The sequence below is a fragment of the Manduca sexta genome, chromosome 25, assembly GCF_014839805.1.
Source record: "Manduca sexta isolate Smith_Timp_Sample1 chromosome 25, JHU_Msex_v1.0, whole genome shotgun sequence".
NCBI classification, from domain to species: Eukaryota; Metazoa; Arthropoda; class Insecta; order Lepidoptera; family Sphingidae; genus Manduca; species Manduca sexta.
The window spans coordinates 17,031,374-17,056,633 of NC_051139.1; the positions used below are offsets into that span (position 1 = coordinate 17,031,374).

At 40.8% G+C, this 25,260-nt stretch overlaps 1 protein-coding gene across 1 annotated transcript in view; it reads right to left on the bottom strand.

The window, feature by feature from the left end:
- Positions 1-25,260, bottom strand: part of LOC115450184 (Down syndrome cell adhesion molecule-like protein Dscam2) — a 92,431-nt gene that overhangs the window by 4,965 nt on the left and 62,206 nt on the right. Inside the window, exons 7-17 of the mRNA XM_037442898.1 lie at positions 16,332-16,542; positions 5,002-5,155; positions 4,304-4,452; positions 3,541-3,631; positions 2,918-3,099; positions 2,295-2,440; positions 1,864-1,999; positions 1,446-1,565; positions 1,020-1,196; positions 495-639; positions 16-164 (exon numbers count right to left, since the gene is read on the bottom strand). Of these exons, the coding sequence (XP_037298795.1) occupies positions 16-164; positions 495-639; positions 1,020-1,196; positions 1,446-1,565; positions 1,864-1,999; positions 2,295-2,440; positions 2,918-3,099; positions 3,541-3,631; positions 4,304-4,452; positions 5,002-5,155; positions 16,332-16,542 (1,660 nt within the window). The remainder of the gene's footprint in view (positions 1-15; positions 165-494; positions 640-1,019; positions 1,197-1,445; positions 1,566-1,863; positions 2,000-2,294; positions 2,441-2,917; positions 3,100-3,540; positions 3,632-4,303; positions 4,453-5,001; positions 5,156-16,331; positions 16,543-25,260) is intronic.

The window sequence follows — 25,260 nt, forward strand, 5'->3', positions numbered from 1 at the left end:
AAATTAAAAACAAACCTTGCACAGCGAGATAGATGAGCAGTTCATCCCTCCCGTACGCGTTCTCAGCTCGACACCTGTATACTCCGGAGTCGGGTCGCTCCGCGTGGGCGATGGTGAGTTGAGAACTAACACCGCTGTCTGACCTTTTTTCTGACACCGATACTCTGAAGATGAAGAAGTATATTGTATTAGTAATCAAATTCAATATTCACACACCATAATAAGTAAAAAATATACGCAAAGGTTGTAGCTAAAAATGTCAAATAAGTCCAAAACGGCGTGGAAATTATAGTTTTTTAAGCGAGAATCTTTGAACATTAGGTATACAAAGATTCAATAATTACTTACACTACTGTAAATTACTTTTCATCTAAAGGTAAAATCAATTGCCCAGTACTAAATGTTCAAATTCTTAATAAAATCATATTTATGACTACTTAGATTACCCCTACCACCACCACCATTAAAGAACTGATTTAAAGTAAAATGACTACCTGTATGTAGTGAGGTCAACTCTCTTCATATTATGTGTCCACTGCAGCTGTATGGGAGGGTCTCCTCGCGCGTCGCACTGTAGGATCGCTTGAGCCGTCCGCTTCACTGTCATGTTACGGGATGAAAACTCGAAGTGAGCTGGTTCTGGAATTTAATAGAGAAAGACTACAGTTTCTGGGTATAACACTTTTAATGTGGATAAGGACCTCCATCATTATTAAAAGCAAAAAATTTACAATAATTGGAACTATTTTAGAAGTCGATTGACGATCAAAATAATATTTAGTGGCAGGAAGGTACGCATATTTTGTATTGAAATAACGTGTAACCATAATAACTCGTCCCGACGAGGTGCGATCAAAGATCACCCCTTCTGATAAGGTGCTATCCAGGTTCATCCCTTGTACAGCCAGTAAGGCAGGCTGGCATAATTTAAACGAAAATTAAGGGAATCTATATATACTGCACTTATCTATAGTTACTTCTCCAGATCAAGATAAAATATTAGTGTTGGCAAATGTTACCATTAACAGAGACAGTGATGATCTTGCTGAGCCCTCGTCCGATGCCGTTCTCGGCGCGGCACATGTACTGCCCTTCGTGGTGATGGGCTGCTGGCGCGATGCTTAGCGACCCGTTAGACAACACTGAGAACTGCAGCTCCATGTTCGACACCGGTCGGAAATCACTCACTCCTGAACCTGAGAAAAACATTTTTTAAAATATCGAGGTATGAAAAGCCGTCAAAAAAGTTGTGATGATCTGAATTCTTTTTTTAAATTTGATGGAGTATAAAAAATAAATATGGCCGACTTTCTACAATATTATAATTATGGCAATTATTAAATAGCTTCTGTTAACCATGTAGGTGAATTTCGTCTTCAGATTCTGCTGTAAAAATCATGAGCATTTTCAAGTAATCGCTAAAAAAAAATTCAATGTATAATTACCATGTCCTTTCAGCCAACTGATTCTTGGTTCTGGATAGCCTTTGGTGGCGCAATGCGCTACAATCTGCGTCCCCAGCAGCGCTGATACATCTTGGGGCTCATACAGCCATGAGGGTGCCACTGAAAAGGTGTTCATTGAAATATTTTTACGGTAACTACCGATTTTTTTCTTATAAAATGTGCGGATATAATATTTATGCGTTAAACATTTGCAATTAAGTATTTAACATTTAAACATTTTTAGGAATTACTTTTCATACTAATACCAATATCTGCCTATTTTTTAAGTGAAAAAATAGCCATCACACTATGTGTCAGAACTTGGCAAAAAGAAGCTGCCCTGGTTGGACCTGTGCCTTTCTTTTCGCGAATGAAGGCTTTGTGAGAAGGTGTTGTTGAACAATAAATATGAAATTACCCTTAACAGCTAGCCTGGCAGTATGGTTGACTTCAGCAGCCGAGTTACTGGCGACGCAGGTGTAGTCGCCGCTGTGCTTAGATGTTACGTGGGAGAAGATCAGGAAGCTGAACTCGTCCAGCGCTTTCTCTTGGACCTAGTCATAACGAAAATGCAGACATAATGATTAAATTATATCATTACTTAGGACGTGGGTACATTTTGTAACTAAAGATTATAAATAAAAATTAGGTAGCAGTTAATACATGTTACAAAACTACATTGAATTTTAAGAAATTTCCGTTAGTTTGAATTCTTCACCAAACTTCCGGGAGAACGAGGCGATTTATTTTCGAATCGTGTTAATAAATTAAACCACAACCTCGTCTTCACATCTGCTAACATTGTGCTACTGATTTTACTTTTCTTCTAAGATATGGTAATATGGATACCTGCAGACTGGAAGGAATGTGCAGCCCATCTTTGAGCCAGGAAAAGTAGACCGGCTTGTCTCCAGATGTGATGCCACATAGCACCTGAATAGAACTGCCTTCAACGAGGTCTCCAGGAAACGTGAAACCCGCGATTTTTGGTGGATCTGAAATTATAGTTAATTGTTTATGACTATATATATTTTGGGTAATCTAAGACGGTCATACCTAAAATCTAATAAAAAAGATATAAAGATAAATATCCTTTATTACGGAACGTATAGTGTCATTTATCGGCGCACTGGACAAAACTCCAGGACCATAGATCTACATTATGGTTATTGTAATTTAATATTTTTCGTTTTATTTGTGATTGTATACTTTTTAATTGTTGTAACTGGCTCGCACGGCGGTTGAACGCGATTAATAAAAGGCGACGTAATTTTAACGAAATACACTAAATTCAAAATCAGCTAATCAAAGGATTTATTGAAAAAATCCTCTTTCCTGCCCGAACATCCTTTATCCCATTTTTTTTGCCCCCTGTATCACTGACCACATGCATCATATCTACGCTATCACGACCCAGTGTGTGCAGCGTTTGGGAAAACCATTATATTTGTGTCATTTTAAAAGTAAGTTACTTCTGACGAATATCTGCACATCTTTCTGCGCGTACTGTCCCGAAGGTGCGGTGACCCTGCACGAGTAGACTCCAGCGTCAGCGGGCTCGGCGGGCCACAGGAGCAAGTCGCCGTTGATGCCCGCTAGCGCTCGACCGCCGCTCGTCGACAGATCCATTCCACCGCGCTGCCATCGAATCTCACTAGAATGGGTACAATTTTATGGTATAATTTCTTTGTAAGTTACGAGTGTTTCCAATGTGTACATCAACGAAATACAAATTAATTAATTTTGAATTATTCCAAATTTAAAAATATTTTGGGATATTGAAACACATCCGTTTTTTTTCGTATTTTAAAAGACTTCTGTTTAGAAATGAAACAATTTAATTTCGGACCAATATCATTAGAACAAGGCAGGTACATATTATACTAATGATTTTTAAAATATATTTAATCAATGTTTATTCGGGTATCGGTACTAAAATATTCCATAACAGGACCTAAGGGTTTATTGAACGGAGATATAAGACCAAATCAACATCAAATGAAAGGGTAACCAGGAAGACAGTTGGAGCGAAAGACTACCAAATGAAACGAAACTGAAACTTATAATTTTACTAAGCAAATGCACCTCCATCAACCTGATTGGAAATCCTGAGTAGGGACAGTAGATTGTGGTGTTGACGCCAGCCACCACCCGTACAGGACCAGTGTTCCTTATCGATGGAGGACCTGCAAATCAATATTTTATATTTTATTTTGAACTGAAAGATTTTAAATTCAAGGTTTATAGCCATTGCTGTGATCTTCAAAAATTTACAGTTAAAGTTATTCTATAGAATTAATTTTATAAATTTATGTAATATTATATTATTACCTTTAATTTGGTAGTGTTATTTATATCTTTTAGAGTTGTTTTTAAATTATGGTATATTCTATTCTCTTTGCGTATAATAGTAGCTTATCACAATTACTTATAAGAATTAATAATTTAACAATTTAAATGAATTGAATATAATGAATAATATCTAATTATATTTTTGATAATATATTCATGATCTTGGTAGTATAAGGATACTGCAGTTGATACTGAAACTATCCAGCACCACTACAACTCCTATAAGCCAGGATCGACCCGTACACATTTTATTACACCGAGTGATAAAGCTCGGCGAGTCTTTGGGAATACTAATTAGTAATTTTCTGTCACAAAATAATCAAATGGAAGTATATAGAAATAGATTTTTCCACTTCCCTCTAACAAAGAAAGAAATAAAATTATGAACGGATGAAGTATTTTAATCTTAATTATAGACACATTTACAACTGCAAAAACTAGATGGAAAGAACCACGGGTAAAATTAAATAGTTCTTTCATTTGAGGTGTAAGATTAGAGTTGGTACCGTAAACATTGAGCCTGGTGGAGTGGTCCACAGCGCCGCGCGCGTTGTGCGCCCGGCACGTGTAGCGCCCGCCGTCCTCGGGCCTCACCGACGTCAGGTTCAGATAGCTCACCACGTCGCCACTCGGGTTCATGAACTGAGTTATGCTCCTGTGTAATACCGAGATAATTAATCGGATCGGAATATTAATTGAAAATCGGCTTATATTCCGATACGCTGTGTAGACTTTGAAATATTCTATAATTAAGCCACGAATCCTTGAATAATCTTAAATTGATTCTAGTGAACAATTAGTAAAACATTAAACTCATTGGTTCCAGCGAGTATTATGGTTATAAATATAGCTGTGGCTTCCACTTTCCCCTACTTCGCCCGTAAAATATCAGGCCAATATCCTTGACATGAGTGCCAGTCAGAGTTTTAGTTAAGTTACCTCAGACCAAGAGTGACCACCTAGTAATGCTCATGAAACATTTAATTTTTTTCAAAACAAAAAATAAAAATATTATCGGTATTAGCCCGGAATCTGATATTTGTGCCCGATATCATATCCCCTATCATATTAATGAACGAACCCTGTGTTGAACACACAAATGATGAAATATGTCTCCCTGGTTGCACCTCTGCCTTCCTCATCATGGATAATGGCATAATGTGTGTGAGTGACTGAGTGTGTGTGTTCAATATAAGTGTCCTACCTCTGCGGTGTATTGTGTTCCTCGATCAGCTGTCCATCGAGCAGCCAGGTGAACCGCGGCGGTGGTGATCCCGACGCGGCGCAGTGGAGCGCCAGCGCCGGCCCCGGGTGCAGGGCTTGCTCGATGAACGTGTAGTGCAGCTCCGGCGCCGTGTCTGAGAGTACAAAATAACAAAGTAATATTCAGGTTGGACCGCAAAGAGCCCGCAGTATGGGAGAGGCCTACACTCATGAATAGGATTCTAGAGATTGTGGATGGTGATAATAAATTAATACATTCAGTGCATCAGATAAACTGACCCCGACGAAATAATAATACAACCAATCCTGGTTTATTATAATAATCTTATAATTGTTTTACCGATATAATAGTTAAGTGGACTCAAAGACTATGACCTGATACAAAGTATACGTATATGTATGTAGATATAATTATTAACTCGTCTCGCCAAAGGAACTTCACTGAACTTAATGCTTAAGTGAGAAATATTTAGATATTACGTAACTTGCAAGGAGGAACTTAGCAGAGTTGGCGCAAGAGTTAACGATAATTGAATACATAATATAATCTGCTAGAAACAGCTTAGCTTGGAGTTGTCACATTAGTTTAGCGGTTACATTGTGAGGTCTGGGTTTGAATTTCAAAATAAATATTTTGTACATTTAAATTAGAGAACAAAGGCTCTCCTAAGTAAAAGACATTCTCTACGCGCGTTACCCGAGTTAAGAATTTTTCCCTATATGCCGACAATCTCCTTATACAAAAATATAGGATAAACTTTAGATGCATTGATAACGTCGCTGCAAACCCCTACAAGTATAAGGCGTGAACTTACACATGCATATGGAATCAATTTAACAAAATTCAAAACGTCCAACCCGCAATCCAGTTATAAACTATAATGAGATTTGACACCGCACTGCTCTACAGAATAGTATTAATATGTATATCCGTTGATCCTATCGTGACGTCACAATGACCGCAGTGTCCCAAACTATCAAACAACTAAATCGTGTTATTGTTTGCATCTAAATTAGCATATAATCAAGCACGGTCGTTGTATTGCTGTCCATTATGATATAACGTGGGATTCAATATATAACCCTAAGAGTTTTAACAGTATATGAGCAAATGAGGAAGTGGATCACCTAGTAGTGGTAGGATATTTGGATCGGTACGGCATTCATTGAAGATGAGGTTTCATTCCCGTGATTGTGACCAGCGTAAATGATCACTAGACTCTGTTGCAGTTAGTACGTTTGATATCTAAACATTTATAAGGGATCTTGGATGCTAGTTCACCCTAGAAGACTATCCCGCCCTCACACCCACCACTACAACTCCTGTAAGCCAGGATCAGCAGTGAGACGCATTTTATGACACCAAGCAGTGAAGCTCGGCGAGTCTCAGGGAAAATTAATTTGTCATTATCCCGCAACGAAATTAATCAAATAGAAGGATAGGGAGGAGTTAATTAATCAAATAGTAGATAGACATTTAGAAACCTCATAGTCTTCATTAGTCACTTACCCACGATTCTACAGTGTATTAAACACTAACCATAATTCCACCTACTATTTATGCAATCACATCGACTAATAGTATAATAATGTATAATAATATCAGCCTTGTACTATATACTGTCCCACTGTTGGGCACGGGCCTCTTCTACTACTGAGAGGGATTACGCCTTAGTCCACCACGCTGGCCTAGTGCGGATTGGTAGACTTCACACACCCACAAAATTCCTATAGAGAACTTCTCAGGTATGCAGGTTTCCTCACGATGTTTTCCTTCACCGTTAAAGCAAGCGATAATTCACAAAGATTACACATATTTTTTTAGAAAAGTCAGAGGTGTGTGCCCTTGGGATTTGAACCTGCGGACGTTCGTCTCGGCAGTCCGTTCCACAACCAACAAGGCTATCGCCGCTTTTTTAGTACTCCGTCGATACCATTGTGTGATTAGAGATCTTATGATTTATTATGATTCTAAATAAACCAAACGTCCGGATATTGCGCCGTGCGAGCCTTGTTTATAGTCGCGCCGCCACAACGCTGATTGGTGATTGTTATGACGTCACAAACGTTATACCACTAGGGAGGCGAATGTGTCGATGAGTTCAATATTTAGATTTTAGAAATGTTTACGTGAGAATTTAAGTTTATGTGACGTTGCATATTCTTGTTATGGGTTACAGCTTGAGATATAAAAAAATATGTTTAAAATTAGGCCCGAGAATACTGTGTACATGGTGAGTAATTTCAATTATAGCGTCTAGACGGTGAATATACAATAAGACAGGCCGTCATAATTTTGGCAACTATCAAGAACTGACTCATGTTAGCCAGCATTATATTTGGAGTACACTGCAGTTGACATTGTTGTTTAGTTGTAGTCATATTATTGAATATTGTTAAGTTTTGTCTTTCTTTCTGATTTGTTCGTTATAAAATAGCAAAACAAATTTAAATATTGCATCAATCCGTTTATTAACAACTTTAATTATTTTAATAACTTATTTATTAATATATGCGCCAAGCCTCAAAATATCGTTTTCAATTTGACAATAGTTCCAAACTACAATAACTATCGATATTGATAACTGTGTTTGTTTGCGACGGATATCATTCAACATTTCGAGTTGCATGTTTGTTGTTTTAATGCAACTGCATGGACCAATTTATATCTCGCAGTAAACACGCTCGCCATCTGTTTACATACATCTCGTTGTTTTTTACCCAAATACGAGTGTAGTCACCGTGTTCTGATTTGGAGAACGTTTTTGCTAATTTTAATAATTAATCAAGACATACGGGGTCATTTTAAATAAATGAAACCACATACTCGTTTTCAATTTTGCTATTTTTGACTGAAAGTGTGATATCGCTGCGACGAATTTTCTTAGAGTTGTAATTGTGTCATTAGGGCATGTAAAATTAAAATTACTTTTTTAACTGCTACTTGACGGCAGAAATAGACATTGCAGTGGTACCTATCCAGGCGGACTTGCACATAATATGACAGACCTAGCACCAGTAATCAGTCTTCAACTATTTCTACGTTTACTTCTAAAAACATTTTCACAAAACATTGCATTTATAATATTACTAGGTTTTGCTCGCTGCTTCGCCCGCGTGATATCGTTCATCCCGCTATATATTTTTCCGGGATAGAAAGTACTCTATAACCTTCCCAGGGTCTTAAACTATCTCCATACCAAATTTCATAAAAATCCGTTGAGTAGATTTTGAGAAAATCGATAACATACAGACAGACAGGAAAGGGGACTTTGTTTTGTAATATGTATAGTTTTGTGCGATACAAGTCATACGTTAAATATAAATTTTGAACTTACCGATTTCGGAGTAAAACATAGTTTATTTTATTTATTACATCGTGATATATAAAAAAGGACACATCATGACCAGTCATCATATTTCCAATTGCATAACTAGCCTATAAATGCCCAGTGCCGGCTGGAGGCAGCCATACCTCGTAACTTCATTGGAGGCTAGTAGGTTAATGAACTCTCAAGTATTGGAGAGTAATTGTTCACTGTATGCAAGGAAGTTGTGTCCCGAAAATGCTCACACAAACCCATAATTTACTACAAATTACAATAAAATTTCCTCACATTATTCTCTACTAAACTAATAACAATCTGCATAATTACAAAATACAACCACGCATAAACAATACCATTATACAAATCACTATGAACTAACAAAGCAATGTATGACAAAATAATGAAATTAGCCACACAGTAATGCGATTATACGAAATGAATACAATGGCCGCTGGAATTATGAGGCAAGCGTTTGTGGTGGCTTTAAACGGAGCAACCGGACGCACTGACAGACGATCTGTTAGCCTGTGGCGCTGGGCAGCGGCGGAAGCGGCTCGGATGATATAGTAGTGTAAGCCGTAAGGAATTAATGACATTAGTGCAGTGCCTTGACAAGACTCCCGGATGATCGAAAAATGAATTTCGATATACATCACGGGTAGGCAGAGACTATGGATTGCCACTTTGCACGTTTCTAGCATACTTCTCTCCCTTTCCACTTTCATCAATCTTTTATGCATTCGCGCTGGTTCAAGGTACTTTTGACCTCGCCTTTACTAAAAATGTCGGGTATCTGACATTTTAGGGTTCGGTGCAGGCGACCCCTACCGGCTTTTCTATCCACATTCGCCTTATATATCCTTTTTGTCAGTATCTTAACATCCAACATCTTCAAATACCCAAACCACCTCAGCATATTTCGATAGTTACTTCATTAGTTATATCCACTGTCTTTATAATAACCTCCAAGCACTATGCATTCAGTGGCCAAAAGTTTTTGTCAGTTTTTGTCTGCAGCTTCCATAGGCCCGATAATAAAGACGTCTCTATTTTATAGATAGCTTTCTCGTATCTCTAATTGCTATACATTAAAGTCTATCTTGCAGTAGCGAAGTGTACATACAATCTGATTCCTACCAGCTTCCCTTTTAGGTTTATTTACGTTTATCTTAATTTTTACTTTCTTAAATTGGCCGTAATGTGTTAGGTAAGGTAATTTCTTTTTTTCGGGTTACCTTTTAAAAAAAAACCTTTTTAGCCACTGCTATGTTGCTATCCTATTGCTTGCTCACACTAAGGTCCATTCTCCCGTGCGTTACGCCTCAGGTCCTGGCACGGCGCCCGTCGCTGTAACTGGACATCTTCCTGCGGGAATCCATGATGCCACACCGATAGCCGACTAATTACATAATAGCTACGATATTCATACCAATTAGAACGTCTGAATGTTCTGGCTTTAGTTGTTATTAAGGCGCAAATATGACTCGTGATAATGAAGATTACTTAATTGGATATGGGGAGTTATGTTTTCTTGATTGGTAGACGGCTGGTAGTAGACTGGAATCGGCGAAGTTACGGTTAATTAAAATAAACAGATGAAGATGTGAAATGATTTCTTTTGTTTACGTGAATGTTAGACATCAAAGTAAAACTATATTAAGGACTAGCTTCCGCCCGCAGCTTCGCCCACGTGGGTTTCGGACTTCAAAAATGGAGCCGGTCGCGAACGTTCGAGAATGTTCGTTTTACGAAGCTACTCGCTAGGTGATTCGCTAGCCTCTAGGTGCCAAGCAAGCCGCCTGCTTGTGCGTTCGCAACCTTATATATACAAAAATAATCCTTATAGCATGATTCAGTATTCACGCATGATAGCTTATTATTAGCGTATTTCATGTATAACTTTGGTGTTTCTATACCGATTTCTATGATTCTTTTTTATGGAATATTTAATAATGTTAACTTTTTTAATTAGGAATGACTGAGAGTGTTATAAACGTAAGAGTAGACAAATATAATGAGAAAGCTTCGAACTGCTAAGCTATCGGGAGTTACACTTGTTATTGTGAGTCAACCATAAAAGATAGACATATGCTGTCGTGGGATATGTTTTACATAATTTTAAGGAGAACATTTCCGTCATACATGATTTCTGTGTAGCTTGAACCATTAAGGTTGCACACGCGACGGAAGCTTAAAAAATGCAATAACTTCTCCCGTTTTCCCAACATTTCCCTTCACTGCTCTGCTCCTATTAATTGTAGCGTGATGAAAAGTATACTATAACCAGCACAGGAGTGTGACAAATAATTGTACCAAGTTTCGTTAAAATCCGTCGAGTAGTTTTTGTTTCTATAACGGTTATACAGACAGACAGACAAAAATTTTACTAATTGCATTTTTGGCATCAGTATCGATCCCTAATAACCCCCTGATAGTTATTTTGGAAATATATTTGATGTACAGAATTGACCTCTCTACAGATTTATTATAAGTATAGATAGAAGATAGATTTTATAGCGGTTTTTATATCATAATTTTTTCCCGATGTTTCGAAGAATTTGCAGCCTTCGTGCGACACCGACGCCCCACGAAGTATTAAATTTATTTTTTTTGTACAATTACGGCAAAATGACCCCACTGCACCCGATAGTAAGTCAAATGGGGTCCAATGGAATGTCGACTGACGACAGATTATTACCCCTCGGCAGTCGATACAATTATGCCGGCCTGTAGGAACTGGATATACACAGACTGATCCTGGAACGCGACACACCAACTTAGGCCACTGTGGTGGATTTTATCACCTTGTGTACGGTGGTTGCTACCCGGGCAGATATAAAATATATCCTACCACCAGTATCAACAGCATTTGTATATTAGTAATCAAAAAAGTCTTGCAAATAAACACAAGACCATCGAAATCTTCCATCTTCTGACTAAACCACAAGCGTCAACATTCGAGAGCAACAACCTTCAAACAGATAACATGTAATTAACTAGAGCTTATGTGTAGACTAGACAAAGACGAGGGCATTAATTAGCTTATCTACACTGAGTTATTAGTACTAACAACATCAAAATGTCCGCTCGTAATTGTTATTGGTTATGGCAACATGGATCTAGTTGATGAGTTGGCAGAAGACGTCTTTAGGGCTTTAAACCACAGATATATAGCTGAACCTATGGTTTAATCTATTTATATATATAAAAATGAATCCCTATTTCCCCTGGTCACGCCATCACGCGTGAACAGATGGACCGATTTCACATTTTTTTTTGTTGTGTTTGTTATTGTCAGGAGAAGGTTCATATGAAGGAAAAATTCAAAAATTGCGCGGAAAATTAGAAAATTTAAGAAAACTTAACGAAAATATTAATTTTATATAACTGTCAATTATTTGAAATAACTGTCAGCGATTGACAGAATGCGCGCTGCAAATTCATAGTTAAGACGAGACAACATCTGTTGGGTCAGCTAGTATACATATATAAATATAAATGTGTGTATAAATGTTCCTGTAGCGACAATTTCGCACATAATTTCAAATACTTAGATAAATCATGGCACGTACGTTACGTACCAAATTAGAATATAAGCACCATTTGTACATAGAATTAATCAGATTAAAAACCATCTTGTGTCTCTTTTCATCCCATACCATAACACTGGGATATTCTTTTCGCGTAAGTAATCGTCAGATTAGCTCAGCGGGTGACCCTGTGAAGTTTAGTAGCAATAAAAAAACAGATATAATATAAGTGCTACGAACCCATGCGAAGCAGAAGAAGTTTTTCAAAACTTGTGATTGTACTTTGTACTGTCAAAATATTGTATCATATTAAATGTGGCAGACAGTTTGGAAACATGTTTCGATGCTTATTACCTAACACAAATAACAGTATTAGATGGATTGTGACACAAATATAGACCATGCCCTAAATTAACATAAGGGTGATTTTCCAGGCGGAGGATTTCAAGGCGACTGAGCATTTTAATCTGGCCGCGAGTAAAACCTAGTTTTTCATAAAAAATGATTTATCCCTATCGTCTATTGTTAAATGATTGAGATTTTCCGTTCTTCGGGCATATATTTTTATTTGAAGTTTTTATGTGCCACGGTAGAGTGGCAACACGCGAGTCACATGACAACTGGATTTCACAATATATTTTATGCGCCTATATACTGTCCCTCGGAAACGTCAATATGCAACAGTGCCCTCCCAAGCAGCTGTCGTTCTAGTTTGAGTTAACACTGGACCTTTAGAAGAAGAAGAATGCCAGCAAAGAAGCAAGCGATTTATTTGATAAATAATTTTACCGTCATTACATAACGTCCACAATGCCATAACAATCATGTCAGCTGGGAAATACATATAAGAAAAGGAGGAAATCTGTGTTTCTAGGTATCTTACTAACCAAACAAAACGCAACGCAACTCTCATTCTATATTAGCTTTCTGCACCAGCGGTACCTCCTATACTAGTCAAGCCCCAGGCTGTAGCGGGATATGTTATTTTGAAAGAGTTTAGCAAACTTTTGGTTTCATGTTGTGTCATATGTTTAGACTCAATACGGAGTCACCCCCCCCCCCACCCCCCCGGCGCAATTCTTGTGCGCTCGGTCTTCATACCGAATGCACGCCCATGCATGGGGGGACATTTGTCGCGGCCCTAGGCACACAAAAAGTGATGCCTACACCCCCATGGTTGCAAGTTCACATGGGGGGTCTGACAGGGACTCGTAGAACATTTCACCTCCTTTTCCTCTCCGCCCATCCTAGTACTTCCTTTTCCTTCCCCCACACTCCTTTCCCAATTCTTCGCTCCCACTTTCCTCCTGGCCCCTGCAGTCGTTAAGCCGGGGGGAACCAGTATACCGTTCGCAGGTTCTTCCCGATGTTGACTGAAGGATCAGCCGTTAAAAAAAATACGGAGTCATTTCACAGGGTCGTACCCTGTGACTCGACCCGGGACACGGCGTACAATGCACTGCCCCGGGAGCGGACCAGCTCGCCGGGCCACCATAATTCGTGCCCGTTTCACGATGCTCTCGATTGCTTTGGATATCCGGTTTTGGGCGGTTGGTGTAAAATGTAGGAGGCAGCGGGGGGAAATATAGCAATTGTTATTGAAAACATTATTATATTATTCTCTATGAAATCTAGTTTACGAAGAAGTATAAGACTGTATATTATACAAATATGCATTGTTAATACGTTCCCTACGTGAGGCTAGTCATGGTCTGTATATTTCGCGTAATGGAAAAAATATGAAGAGCTCTCAAGTGTGGAAATTTTGTTAAGATGTTTTATACAAATGAATAACGCGACGAGTAAGTCACGAGCCTAATATGAGCCTAGAGCGTAATGACCACCAATAAACATTATCAATAATACCCCGGGCCAAGCTTTAGAAATCGCGTGTAATTATACTGGCTGTAACGTCCTACAAGTTTTTTTTTATTGCTGCTTGAATGACGAGACGAGCTTGCCGTTCGCCCGATGGTAAGTGGTACGACCGCCTATAAACAGTAGAAACACTATCCAACACCTTGAATTACAAAGTATTGTTTGGTATTCCACTGCGCTCGCCATCCTCACACGTGAGAGGTTAAGTCTCATTATGTCCAGTAGTTACACTGGCTAACATAACAGTGCATACTTTGTCTTTGCCATGAAAATTGACAAACCACTCAATTTCCTTTACGAGACACTACACGTAGTATTTTCATATCCAAATATTGGTCAGACAGGAGCCAACACGCTGTCGTCCCCCGCTCGCGGCGCATCTCTTTTGTCACGGCATCGAGTGACGCATGGCCTGTCCGGTCATTACTGCAGCTGACGTTAATCAATAACGCGCCTCCCTCACACTCCCCCCAAACCCACCTCACTCCATCTCGCACAACAAAATCGCGGGCGGCGTGCACTCTGCGAAATTACACGATTCGTAATTACAGATCGAAGTGGCCACCGATTGGCCAATCAAACGTTCAAAGTACGAAATGGACCAATCAGGGGGCAATTTGCGAAATGAAAATTCCGAACGTTTTTAGATTGTATATTTTTTGGCGATACGTTTCAGTGAAAATTAAAATCGAAATTTCCGTGTGTGGACAATTAGTTCATGGTTTCGTTTCAGTATATTGCTTTTCTTGTGGACATTTCGTATACATACTAATATATAATTTTATTAATGGCCACGTCATTAAGACACGGATGTTATTTCAATGTATTCTGTTCGTTTGAAATCATGACCATACCGATCAGTTACTTCAAACCCGACTGCATAGAATGGCATAATATCAGACGGCAAACTGGAACACGAAACGAAAGATGATAGAGCCAGTTGGACCTGACTTGTAGGGTACCACTATTTCACAGAAAATCAACATGCTAGTTCTTTAACTCTAATTCTCTATGTCACATGTTTTTTTTACAGTTCATAACAAGAAAGTAACGCACCTCACCACGTTTATGGCAATTTAAATTGACATAAAGTATACCAAATTTTATGAAGATAACATAACACGGTTGTTGTACTTGTGTACATTGTCGTAGAGAATAAGACTCGTGCTTGCTATTGCGTTATTTATGTATATGGCAAGCGATATTTCCGAAAGCCCAAACACGCTACTCGCTTCCCTCATTCAAAATGAAATAATTTATTTAAACCTGTAAAATGTTATGCATTATTTAGATTCCGTCAATATTAACTCTACGATCATTTCGGAAAACAGTTCTCACTAGAGAAGAATGGGCAAGAATCTCTGGTGTTGCTCTTTTCAAAATCAATTCAAGGTATAAACTACAGTACATGATACACAGAAAAGAGAAATAAAACACAATTGTTTTTCTTTTTATTGCTGTTTAGAGCAGTTAATTTATATGCTCGTAAAATAGGTAATAAAAGAAATTTCCATACGAGAGCACAATCCTCTCAGGAATCATGAAATATAATACTTATAATACCCCTAGCAATAAGTAATAGCAAGCGAAATGGGTAGAACACTCAACACAAGCGGCACCCGTTCACGAGTATGACGCATCTGCCAGCCATCAGCCTCCTCAACCATATTGTAGGGAAGTGGCCGACCCGTCACACGACGCCGCCGCAGGTACAGACAGTTAGAGAGTATGTCATCCTCTTCCCTCTTCTTTTTCATTTGCTTCAAAATCTGCCAACGTGTCCATTAGTCTGGTATTATGGTTGGCAGAGAAAACTTGCCATCAGGTAATGTACTTAGTCTTACTCCTTCGCTAAGCCGCAAAAAATGTATTAAATATTTCCGCTCTCGCGACATTCTTTTACTCAGACAGCTTCCTTTTCTAATTTCATATATAAATTTTAATTCATGTCGTAAATATCACTAACACGAATGAAGTTATTTTTCAACACATTTACAAACTCGCTTAGTTATACAATTGCGTAAAAACATTAACCTCTTTTCTCAAACTCAGGTAAAATAATTAAACCGCATCTGTAAACAGAATGGCATTCCAAATGCACATTAGCAGACATTAAAGCGACCATTAGTATCCAAAGTGACAGAATTATGTACGATGCCCCGGCGTGCGCGGCGCGGCCCCCGCGGTCACGTGACACCACGCTGCACTCTCTACAATGCAGCACCGGATATAACGTGGAGCAAATATAAATGAGCTCGCATTCATTTAATTAATGATCTTTCGTATTTACAAATATTATATCCTACTTTATACATGAGTTGAAAATTTTGTTCTGAATGTACTAGGCATCACTCCTTCCAGAACTTTGAAATGCAAAGCGCAACACGTTAATGCACTGCGCTCGTCACTCTTGCTAGCATTGTCACTTTGTGTCGGGATTAAAAACGGATTTATAGATCATAAAGCATACTTGACGCTGTAGGTATTGAACACATTTAAAAAAGGTCGAAAATTTAAATTAGTGGCGCTTCGTGTCAGGAGACCTCTTTAGGTCTGTGTCTTAATGTACTTACCTCCCAACCTTAGCTCAGCAGCAGCCTGCGCGCTGTCCAGGTCCCGTTCCGCAAAGCACTGGTACATGCCTCTGTGTGCCCTGACCACTCCATGCACCCTCAGCACTCGTTCCCCGCCGCCTACAGGCACTCCGTCATGAAGCCATCGAACCCTCGCGTCTCCTCCTTCCACCGAACAGTTGAAGGTCACTGAGCTGCCTGAGTTGGCCACCTGGTGGACGAAACTGAGTTAATACATGGGAATAACATGAACATTACGAGTAGCATGATTAGGAGACAATGACATTCATAAAATTTTAAGATATAAAATTAATTAAGTTGCTATTCAACTATTTTAGTATATAAATACTGGTTATATACAGCGGGAATGTTATCTAGCTTTCATATTAAGAAAAATCTGAATTAAAGACATACCTAGAATAGCGAGTTTCTAAGCAATGAGACGGTAATTTATATATATTTTTTTCATATCCAGACTCTAGCTATTATAATTAGGTGCAGGGAAAAAAAATAAGATAGTTGTTATAGCACTAACTTTGGGGAGACCAATACATCCAGCCGCCTCGTGACCATGAAGTTTAAAAAGGCTTTGAAAAGTCCAGAAGTTAAAAAGAGTCCGCCCGGATTAACTATGATGAATTTCCAAAAAAAAAACACCATTAAGAAGTGGGACATAAAACAATAAACTATGATTATGAAACTCTGATACAATGATATTCTACCAGCGATAGTTATTCACTTACCCCAACGAGGATAAAACAAAGAATAAATAAGTTACTAAACGCGGTATCTCTAATAGCACTATATCAAATGTTTTAAGACATCATTCCAGTAGCCTGGACACCAAACTATTCTTACGAAACTTCGAACTACTAACAATAATACCCACAGACGTGTACAAAGTTTTTCAATAAATCCAGTTGGAATACAAAATATCCATCAAGAGATGAGAATCGCGCAACTAATTTAAAATTTGCAAGACAATCAAGTCAAGAGTTGTGAAGTCGTTTGGTTTAATTAAATCTCACAATATTGTTTGTTAATTTCGTGATTTGGGTCAATTGTTCCGTTTCGAGTTTGCCGAAGTTATAAATGCTATTATCTTTTAAAGTTCTTAACTCAAAAGTAATTTTGAATTTTTTATTTAGTGGTGTAATGCTGGAATGCTTCGTGTCGGGTGTTGGGGTGTCAATTAGAACACGGGGTTCGGAACACAACCATATATTATACGTACAAATCAATATAAAACGGGCTATTACAATTAGATTATCCATACGACATAGGCGCGCGCGCGTGTCCCGTTCTCGAGTGTTGTCGCCGGACGCTAGCGGCGGGGAGTGCGGTGACGGAGGGGACGGTACGGGAACGAGGCATAGTGCATACGCTCGGTTCGGACAGTGCTATAAGCCGGGTTTAGTGTACGTAACTTACGTTCGCGTTACAACCTCCCCCTCTGACCTGGAAAAGCGCCCTCGCTCCAAGGTCAGTATTTTCTCGGCCTACCGCGCTTCCGTTTCTCGTTCACCGGCGGCTGAATGTCACCTACGTATGGGGTCAACTGGGATACGTGGTACCTACCTAACACTTCACCACTGCTTATCCGCTCTAACACGTAGGTTGTCGGACTCGCTATATTCTTAACGCGATAAGGTCCGTCTCGCCGGGGTATGAACTTCGGAGTCTGCCCACGTAACGCGTCGTTGCTCCCTTGAGTCTTGAGTAAAACATAATCCCCTGGGGCGTACTCAGGTGCGGGGCGTCGGCCTTCATCCGCATGACGCTTCTGGCTCGCTTGTGCTTTTTCGTGGACCTCCCTCGCTTCGTACAACACCGTTGATAAGTGGCGTAGGTAAGGCGTGAGGCTGGTCACAGCGTTGTCGTTTTCGACGATGTGGCGCATGTCGGTGATAACGTCAGCAGGTGCGCGCATCTCACGTCCAAAAGTGAGGAATCCTGGTGAGTGACCCGTACTACATGTCACAGCCGAGTTCATGGCAAAGCGTATTGCGGAGAGATGTACGTCCCAATTCCGATGATCCTTGCCAACTAAAATGGCGAGTTGCGGTTTCAAGTCACGGTTTTTTCTCTCTACCGGGTTAGCTTGTGGGTGATACTTAGGTGTAAGAGACTGACTTATGCCAAACGAATGACATACTTGCTGCATAGTCTCGCTAATGAATTGTACCCCATTGTCGCTTATGACTCGCCTAGGTACTCCGTATCGTAGAAACACTTCCTCTACAAGAACCTTGGCGCACTCTGTACTCGTCGCCTTCTCCAACGCGAATAACTCTATCCATCGCGAGCATGTGTCTTCTACAATAAGGATCCATTTCTTCCCGTTAGGCGTCGCTGGTAATGGTCCGAAGAGGTCAACAGCGACAACCTCAAAGCGTCGGTTAGGAGCTGGAGTTTGCAGCAGCCCAGCCGGTTTCCGATTATCGGCCTTGTACCTCTGGCATTCGACGCACTTCTTGATATGCGTGGCGATACTTTGCCTCATTCCAGGCCAATAGTACTTAGCCCTTATCCTAGCCAGTGTTCGTTCGACTCCAAAATGTCCAGCTGTAGGAGCGTCATGGTATTCGGCTAATATTTTGGCACGCTCGTGTTCTGGTACTACTAAACACGCCGTATCCTCGTCGCTATCGTCAGAAGCGTAACGGTATAATATGCGGTCGGATATAATAAATCCCCGGTCGGACCATACCCTCCCCCTAAATGGATCGTGGGTGGATTCAAGATCTTCGATGATCTCACGCACTTCGAGGTCTTTAACCTGGTTCTCCCGAACCTCCTTGGGATCCCTGGACGGCAAATCCACTTCGGCATAGCGGATGTCACAATCAGCTTCATCGTCGCAAGGTGGCCGTGAAAGAGTGTCGGCTATGGCATTCGCCTTACCAGGAGTATACTCTATTCGTAGATTGTAAGCCTGTAACGTCAGGGCCCATCTTGCCAAGCGACCGCTCGGTGACTTGACGGTCATAAGCCAACGCAATGGTTGGTGGTCACTCTTTATCAATACTTCCGAACCTTCGATGTATCCGCGAAATTTTGTCACGGCCCAAACAACAGCTAACGCCTCTCTCTCCGTGGTGTTATAGTTTTTTTCGGCGCTATTTAATAGACGACTCGCATATTCCACGGGTCGCTCGTCGGTGCCCTCTCCTTGCATAAGCACAGCTCCGAGGCAGTATCCGCTACTGTCTGTCCTCAGGGTGAATGGCTTAGATTCGTCGGCTTGACGGAGGATCGGGGCGGAGACAAGAAGTTGCTTAATGTGGTCAAAGGCTTCTTGCTGTATAGGCAACCATGTCCACTTACTGTCCTTTTTGAGAAGGTTTGTCATGGGTCTGGCCACTTCAGCGTAATTGGGGATGAATCGACGGAACCAACTTGACGTCTGTAAAAACGTCTTTAGTTGCTTGACGTTTTTGGGCGGCGGCATAGTCGAGATTGCGGCCGTTTTGTCCGGGTCGGCTTTAATTCCTCCCGGGACAATCACGTGGCCTAGGAATTTAACTAATTCACGAGCGAAACAACTCTTCTCTCGATTTATCCGAAGGTTAAAAGTCTTGAGCCTATCGAATACCGCATTCAGATCCTGGATGTGCTGCGGGAAGGACTCGGAAAGGATGATCACGTCATCTAAATAAGTCAGAAGACACGTGTTGGACAATTCCTTACTGGCTTTGAATCGATCCATAAGCCTTTGGAAGGTTGATCCTGAATTGCGCAGACCCATCGGCATGCGCTTAAACCTGAATGTGCCCAATGGGGTCACAAAGGCCGTCTTATCTCGGTCTTCGGGTTCCACGGCTATTTGATAATAGCCAGAGCGCAGGTCACACGTAGTCATATAGCTCGTGTTTTTAGCCGCGTGTAACACGTCTTCTATTCGCGGAAGCGGGTAACGGTCGGGTTCCGTCACGGCGTTTAATTTTCTAAAGTCGACGCATAGTCGAACTCCACCATCTTTCTTCGTCACCAGTACGACATTTGCGGCCCACGGGGATTCGCACTCCTCTATAATATCGCCATCCAAAAGTTTCTGCAACTCTCGTTCTAAGAGCTCTCTCTTGCTTGGTGCCATCCGGTCAGGGGTGAGGCGATCGGTTCTTGCCGCGTGTCGACTTTTATGCGGTGCAAAGCGTAGTCCGTCGGAGACCCTTGTTTCGCAAATCTATCGGCTCTGTTTATAAGAAGCTCGTTTAATCGGGTCCTCTGATCCTCGGTTAGGCTGGTACCCTCATCTTCTCTCAACATAAGTTTCGACACATCCATCTTCATCAACGTCGGTTCATCGCAAGCGGGTAATTCGTGATGGGCAGCAAATGGATATCGACGTCGTGTGCAATCACTAAAACTCCACTTATTCTGTGGTAAATCCAACAGAATCTTGGCCTTCCTTATAAAATCTCTTCCCAATAGGGTACGCGTCTCCGCCTCGAGGAGCACTACAAAAGTTGTAGGTACGTCGCGGCCCATCAAGGTAACAATAGTGTTATATTCGTGCACGGTACGAATTTGTTGTGAACCGTCGGCAAGGCTAAACGTAAGTAATATGCGCTTGAATTCGACACTTGCATTAACAAAGATTCGATGCAACATAGGACCTGCGATCGAATGCGTGGCTCCCGTATCTAACATCGCGATTCCTTGGCGGCCGGCAATGAGAACCGGGACTAAAGGTTGCGCGTCTTTCAACTCGTTTACGTGTACACTCTGGAATTCCGAATTATTACCACTTTGCACATTTTTACACTTAGGGCACTTTGAACGTACTACGCCCAGTTGACCACACCCGTAGCAGTGCAACTGTGTTTTTACGTCTGAACGGCTATACTTAATTTTCCGACACTCGTCGACGGTGTGTCCAAACAATTTACAATAACTACACCTAGGTCGCGAGCGTTTGTAATCGTTACATTTACTAAAATCGGTGCCCATATTACCGGCAACGGTTACTGGAGGGTTAATTAAGGTACCCGTGACCTTTGAAGGGTTAACACTCACGTGCGCGGGACCGACACTTCGGCTTACAACACTATTCGAACCAATGCCATGCGAGGTTGTAGGAAGGTCTGGGGTACATGGCAAGGATTCCTGGACGTTGGAATTGGAAGGATAAGCACTTACCTCCGGCAGCGATTCTTCGACTAACCTGGCCTTAGCGACAAGCTGCTCGAGCCCGTTCACGTCGTCGCGTGACACTCTTTTGCGTATTTACCTACTTAACAGTCCATACACTATATCTACACACATTTGTTGTGGCACTTCGTATGGCAGTTTTGCCACGCACTTTTGATATAAACGCGTCGGCACGTTCGTTTTGTTGCTCACTCGCGAAAATGTCTCTAAAAATTTTATGCGCGGGTCGCGGCACACCGAACGATCCTCGAAGTCGTCGCAGGGCATCCTCCCACGATGATACGGACGCCTTAACTCCTTGCCACCATATAGCGGCCTCGCCCGTCAGCAGTATCGGCAGACCCTTGACCGCATGTTCATTACTCACGTTAGTGCATTCTTTATAAACCACAATCGCGTCTATGAATGCTTCAAGAACATCCGCGTTTTTCGTCGACCCGTCGAAGCGCGCCGTGCACTTCGCGAAATTTCCGTTCGCGGCGTGTGAGTCCGGCGGAGGGGTCGGTGTACTCGGTGTCTGAAACTGGTCACTGTTCGAGAAGAGCTCCTGCATAAGCTGCCGATTCGCTTCTGCTTGACTGCGCGTGATGCCGGCGACAAGCGCTTGCAGCATACTCTCAGTAATTGTCATTACCGGTTCATTACTTTGCTGCTCATCATCTGTGTCAACTGCTGGGGAGTCGTCCTGTTTCCCGTGTCGTTTAGGCGGCATAATATCCGTTGCCGGGGCTCGCTTGACGACGAAAACTTGAAGTCGAAAAATGGACTCGCCCGAATTTACAAAATGGTTGTGCCCGCAAGTTGGGCGTCACTGTAATGCTGGAATGCTTCGTGTCGGGTGTTGGGGTGTCAATTAGAACACGGGGTTCGGAACACAACCATATATTATACGTACAAATCAACATAAAACGGGCAATTACAATTAAATTATCCATACGACATAGGCGCGCGCGCGTGTCCCGTTCTCGAGTGTTGTCGCCGGACGCTAGCGGCGGGGAGTGCGGTGACGGAGGGGACGGTACGGGAACGAGGCATAGTGCATACGCTCGGTTCGGACAGTGCTATAAGCCGGGTTTAGATGTACGTAACTTACGTTCGCGTTACAGTGGTTATTTTAATTCTCCATATAGCTGAATGACAAAAACAGGAGAAAGCTCGTCTGGTAGTCTGCACCATTCTATAAACGCTGTCTTTGAACTTTAAAGAACTTTGAATTGAAAAGAACTACTTAATTTGCATTCGCCAACTTAAGACATAATTATAATATATTTTAAAAAACAAAAAAAAAACACATCATGGCTTTACCCCGAAGGTGTAGGCAGGGACAGCACTTACTCTTTGCCATGACATGTATTTCATCAACATAAATGCAGTAACATAAGAAAATAGAAATCTTATCAATATGAATCAAGTTGACAGTCTTTAGTTCAAAATACGCGACGTTCTCTTAGAGGAACACGACTGTAGTGTAGTAAACTCAATATACTTTATAAATTCTTTATAAGATTCTCAGGCATGTAGGTGAAATAGAAAGTCACTTGAACAAAATTAATTAATCCACCCACTGATATAGATCTTTTCTTTGCCATGCCACTCTTCTTTGTCTTGTGCGAGTCTTAGCCACTTACTTGCATGCTTGCCGGCATACCGCGCGAGGCCATCTGACCATCAGGCTAGTGATCTGCCTCTACCCCTTGCTTTAAGTAAATTGCTTTACTAATCAAAGATGACACAGTCTGCGCGGCATCTTACGGATTCCAAGTTGCCGCTCCTAAATTCCCAGTAAAGTAATCTGGTTTGACACGGGCCGTGCGTGGTGCGCCTCCATCAGCCGTTAAACGCGATACTTCCAGTGAATTATTCATGAGTCCACCGGCGCGTCCCGCCACCGTCACTTGCTTATCGAATTCCAATAGTTAGGGCAATTGTTTAATTTACGACGCTTTTCAAAACTTTAAGAGTTTAATAATCTATTGATGGAGGGGGATGTACTAGTTCTAAGGTCCTGGATTTGAATCCCAGATCGGGCGAAGGGAAATTGGCTTTTTTTGGTAATGCATTCTTGATATACATATGTGTAGTAGTACATAATGCGAAGATTGTTTGGATTTCTTGTGTTTTTTTATACTCAAGTGTATGTTGGGAACAATGCCACCATCTTGTTTATTTCTGTAGTGAAGAAATGTCCAAGTATTATTGAACTTCCTAAGGATATTAAACAGAGTCTAATTGTGACGAGCACAGTCAATTACTGAGTAATGTTTTGTTTCTGACTATACTCTTTATGGGCAGACATAGTATTTACCATCAGGCGGTCCATCAGCTAGTCATTAACTATTTATACATATAATTCGTCATATTTACTCAATCCGGGAAATTGCTTTTCGTGGTCAGTCTGCGTGGGGTCTCGGTGTATCTCACTGAACACTAACAAAAGTTCAATTGCCACTGCAGTTATTGCGACGAGTAATTTGCAAAACATATTTGTCGACAGCACGAACTAAATGTACAGGGAACTACTATTTCTTTGTTTGGCAAACTGGCTTTACTGCACATGTTAACAGTCTCAAGGAAAGCCGACAACAAGTGACATCATATTATTATGTTTAAATAATGTGCGAGATTTCAAATAATCCGAACAAGCCTCTCTTCAAATAATCAATCATGAATACATGTAAATAATAACGGTTCGTACCCTAATCTTAGTTTCAAACAATCAAAATCATGAAACCCTTTTTGTCAGTCAGCTTTTAATAGGCTATGAAGGCATTTTACAATAATTACTAAATAATTTTCCCACAATTGTCTAATCGCTCCTAGTATGACCGCATCCTGTCTTACATGCCACGACAAGTCACGCAAAAGTCAGGCGAGATGTCTTGTCTGCTGCGCTGTACTTTGAATATAAACTTATGAAATTTGTTAGAAAGTAGTGTCTCCGCTTTGAGTAAGGCCGCGTCTCATTGTAATACATAATTTTCTTCATGAAACATGTCCAAAAGGAAACTTGTTACTTCTTTTTGCTCGCGGTTATCTCCGCGCGAGAATCTGTTTTCATTAAAAAATTATAAAGTAAATCGCATGTTACCACAGGTGGTGGCTTATGACATAGAAAGCTTGGATCATTCCGTTCCCAAAGCGTACAACACGTAAGTCTTGTAGTCTATGCTTGACCGAATAATTTCAAACTAGATAAGCCTTGCTCCTCGGTCATTGCGTTCAGCTCTTCCGGCCATCAAACGGCTGTCGCTGTCCGCTATCACCCCAGCCGCTGACAATCTAGTCTATATTCGGCGCGCGAATGATTCGGATGGGCATGTGTCCCGTCGCCCCGACTGCCTCTGTGCCCTGAATACTTATTTAACAATTTTCACCATTACATTGTTACGTTTCACGCAGCTGTCAATAATTTTACGTGCGGTTTAATAAGATTTTGCGAATTGTTTTAGAAGAGTTTCTTGGTAGAATGTTAGGTGATGCGTAACTATTGGCAGTCTGTCAATTTTGTTGAGTTCAGTAGTCAGATTGCTATGTCATGTAAATATCTCAGAATAAAACTTATTTATATGCGCAACGTGGCAGTGCTTATAAATAAGTAAATAGGTTTAATAAATACCGTGAATGTTCTAAACCTTTATAACTTATCCTAACTTGAAATCCAACTACTTCCAACTAAAAAAAACTTGATGTTTTGCTAACTTTATTCAGTCAGTCAACGAAGCTTCAATTGTTTTCAACTTAGTCCTATTACCTGGGATTGCTAAGCAGTGACCCA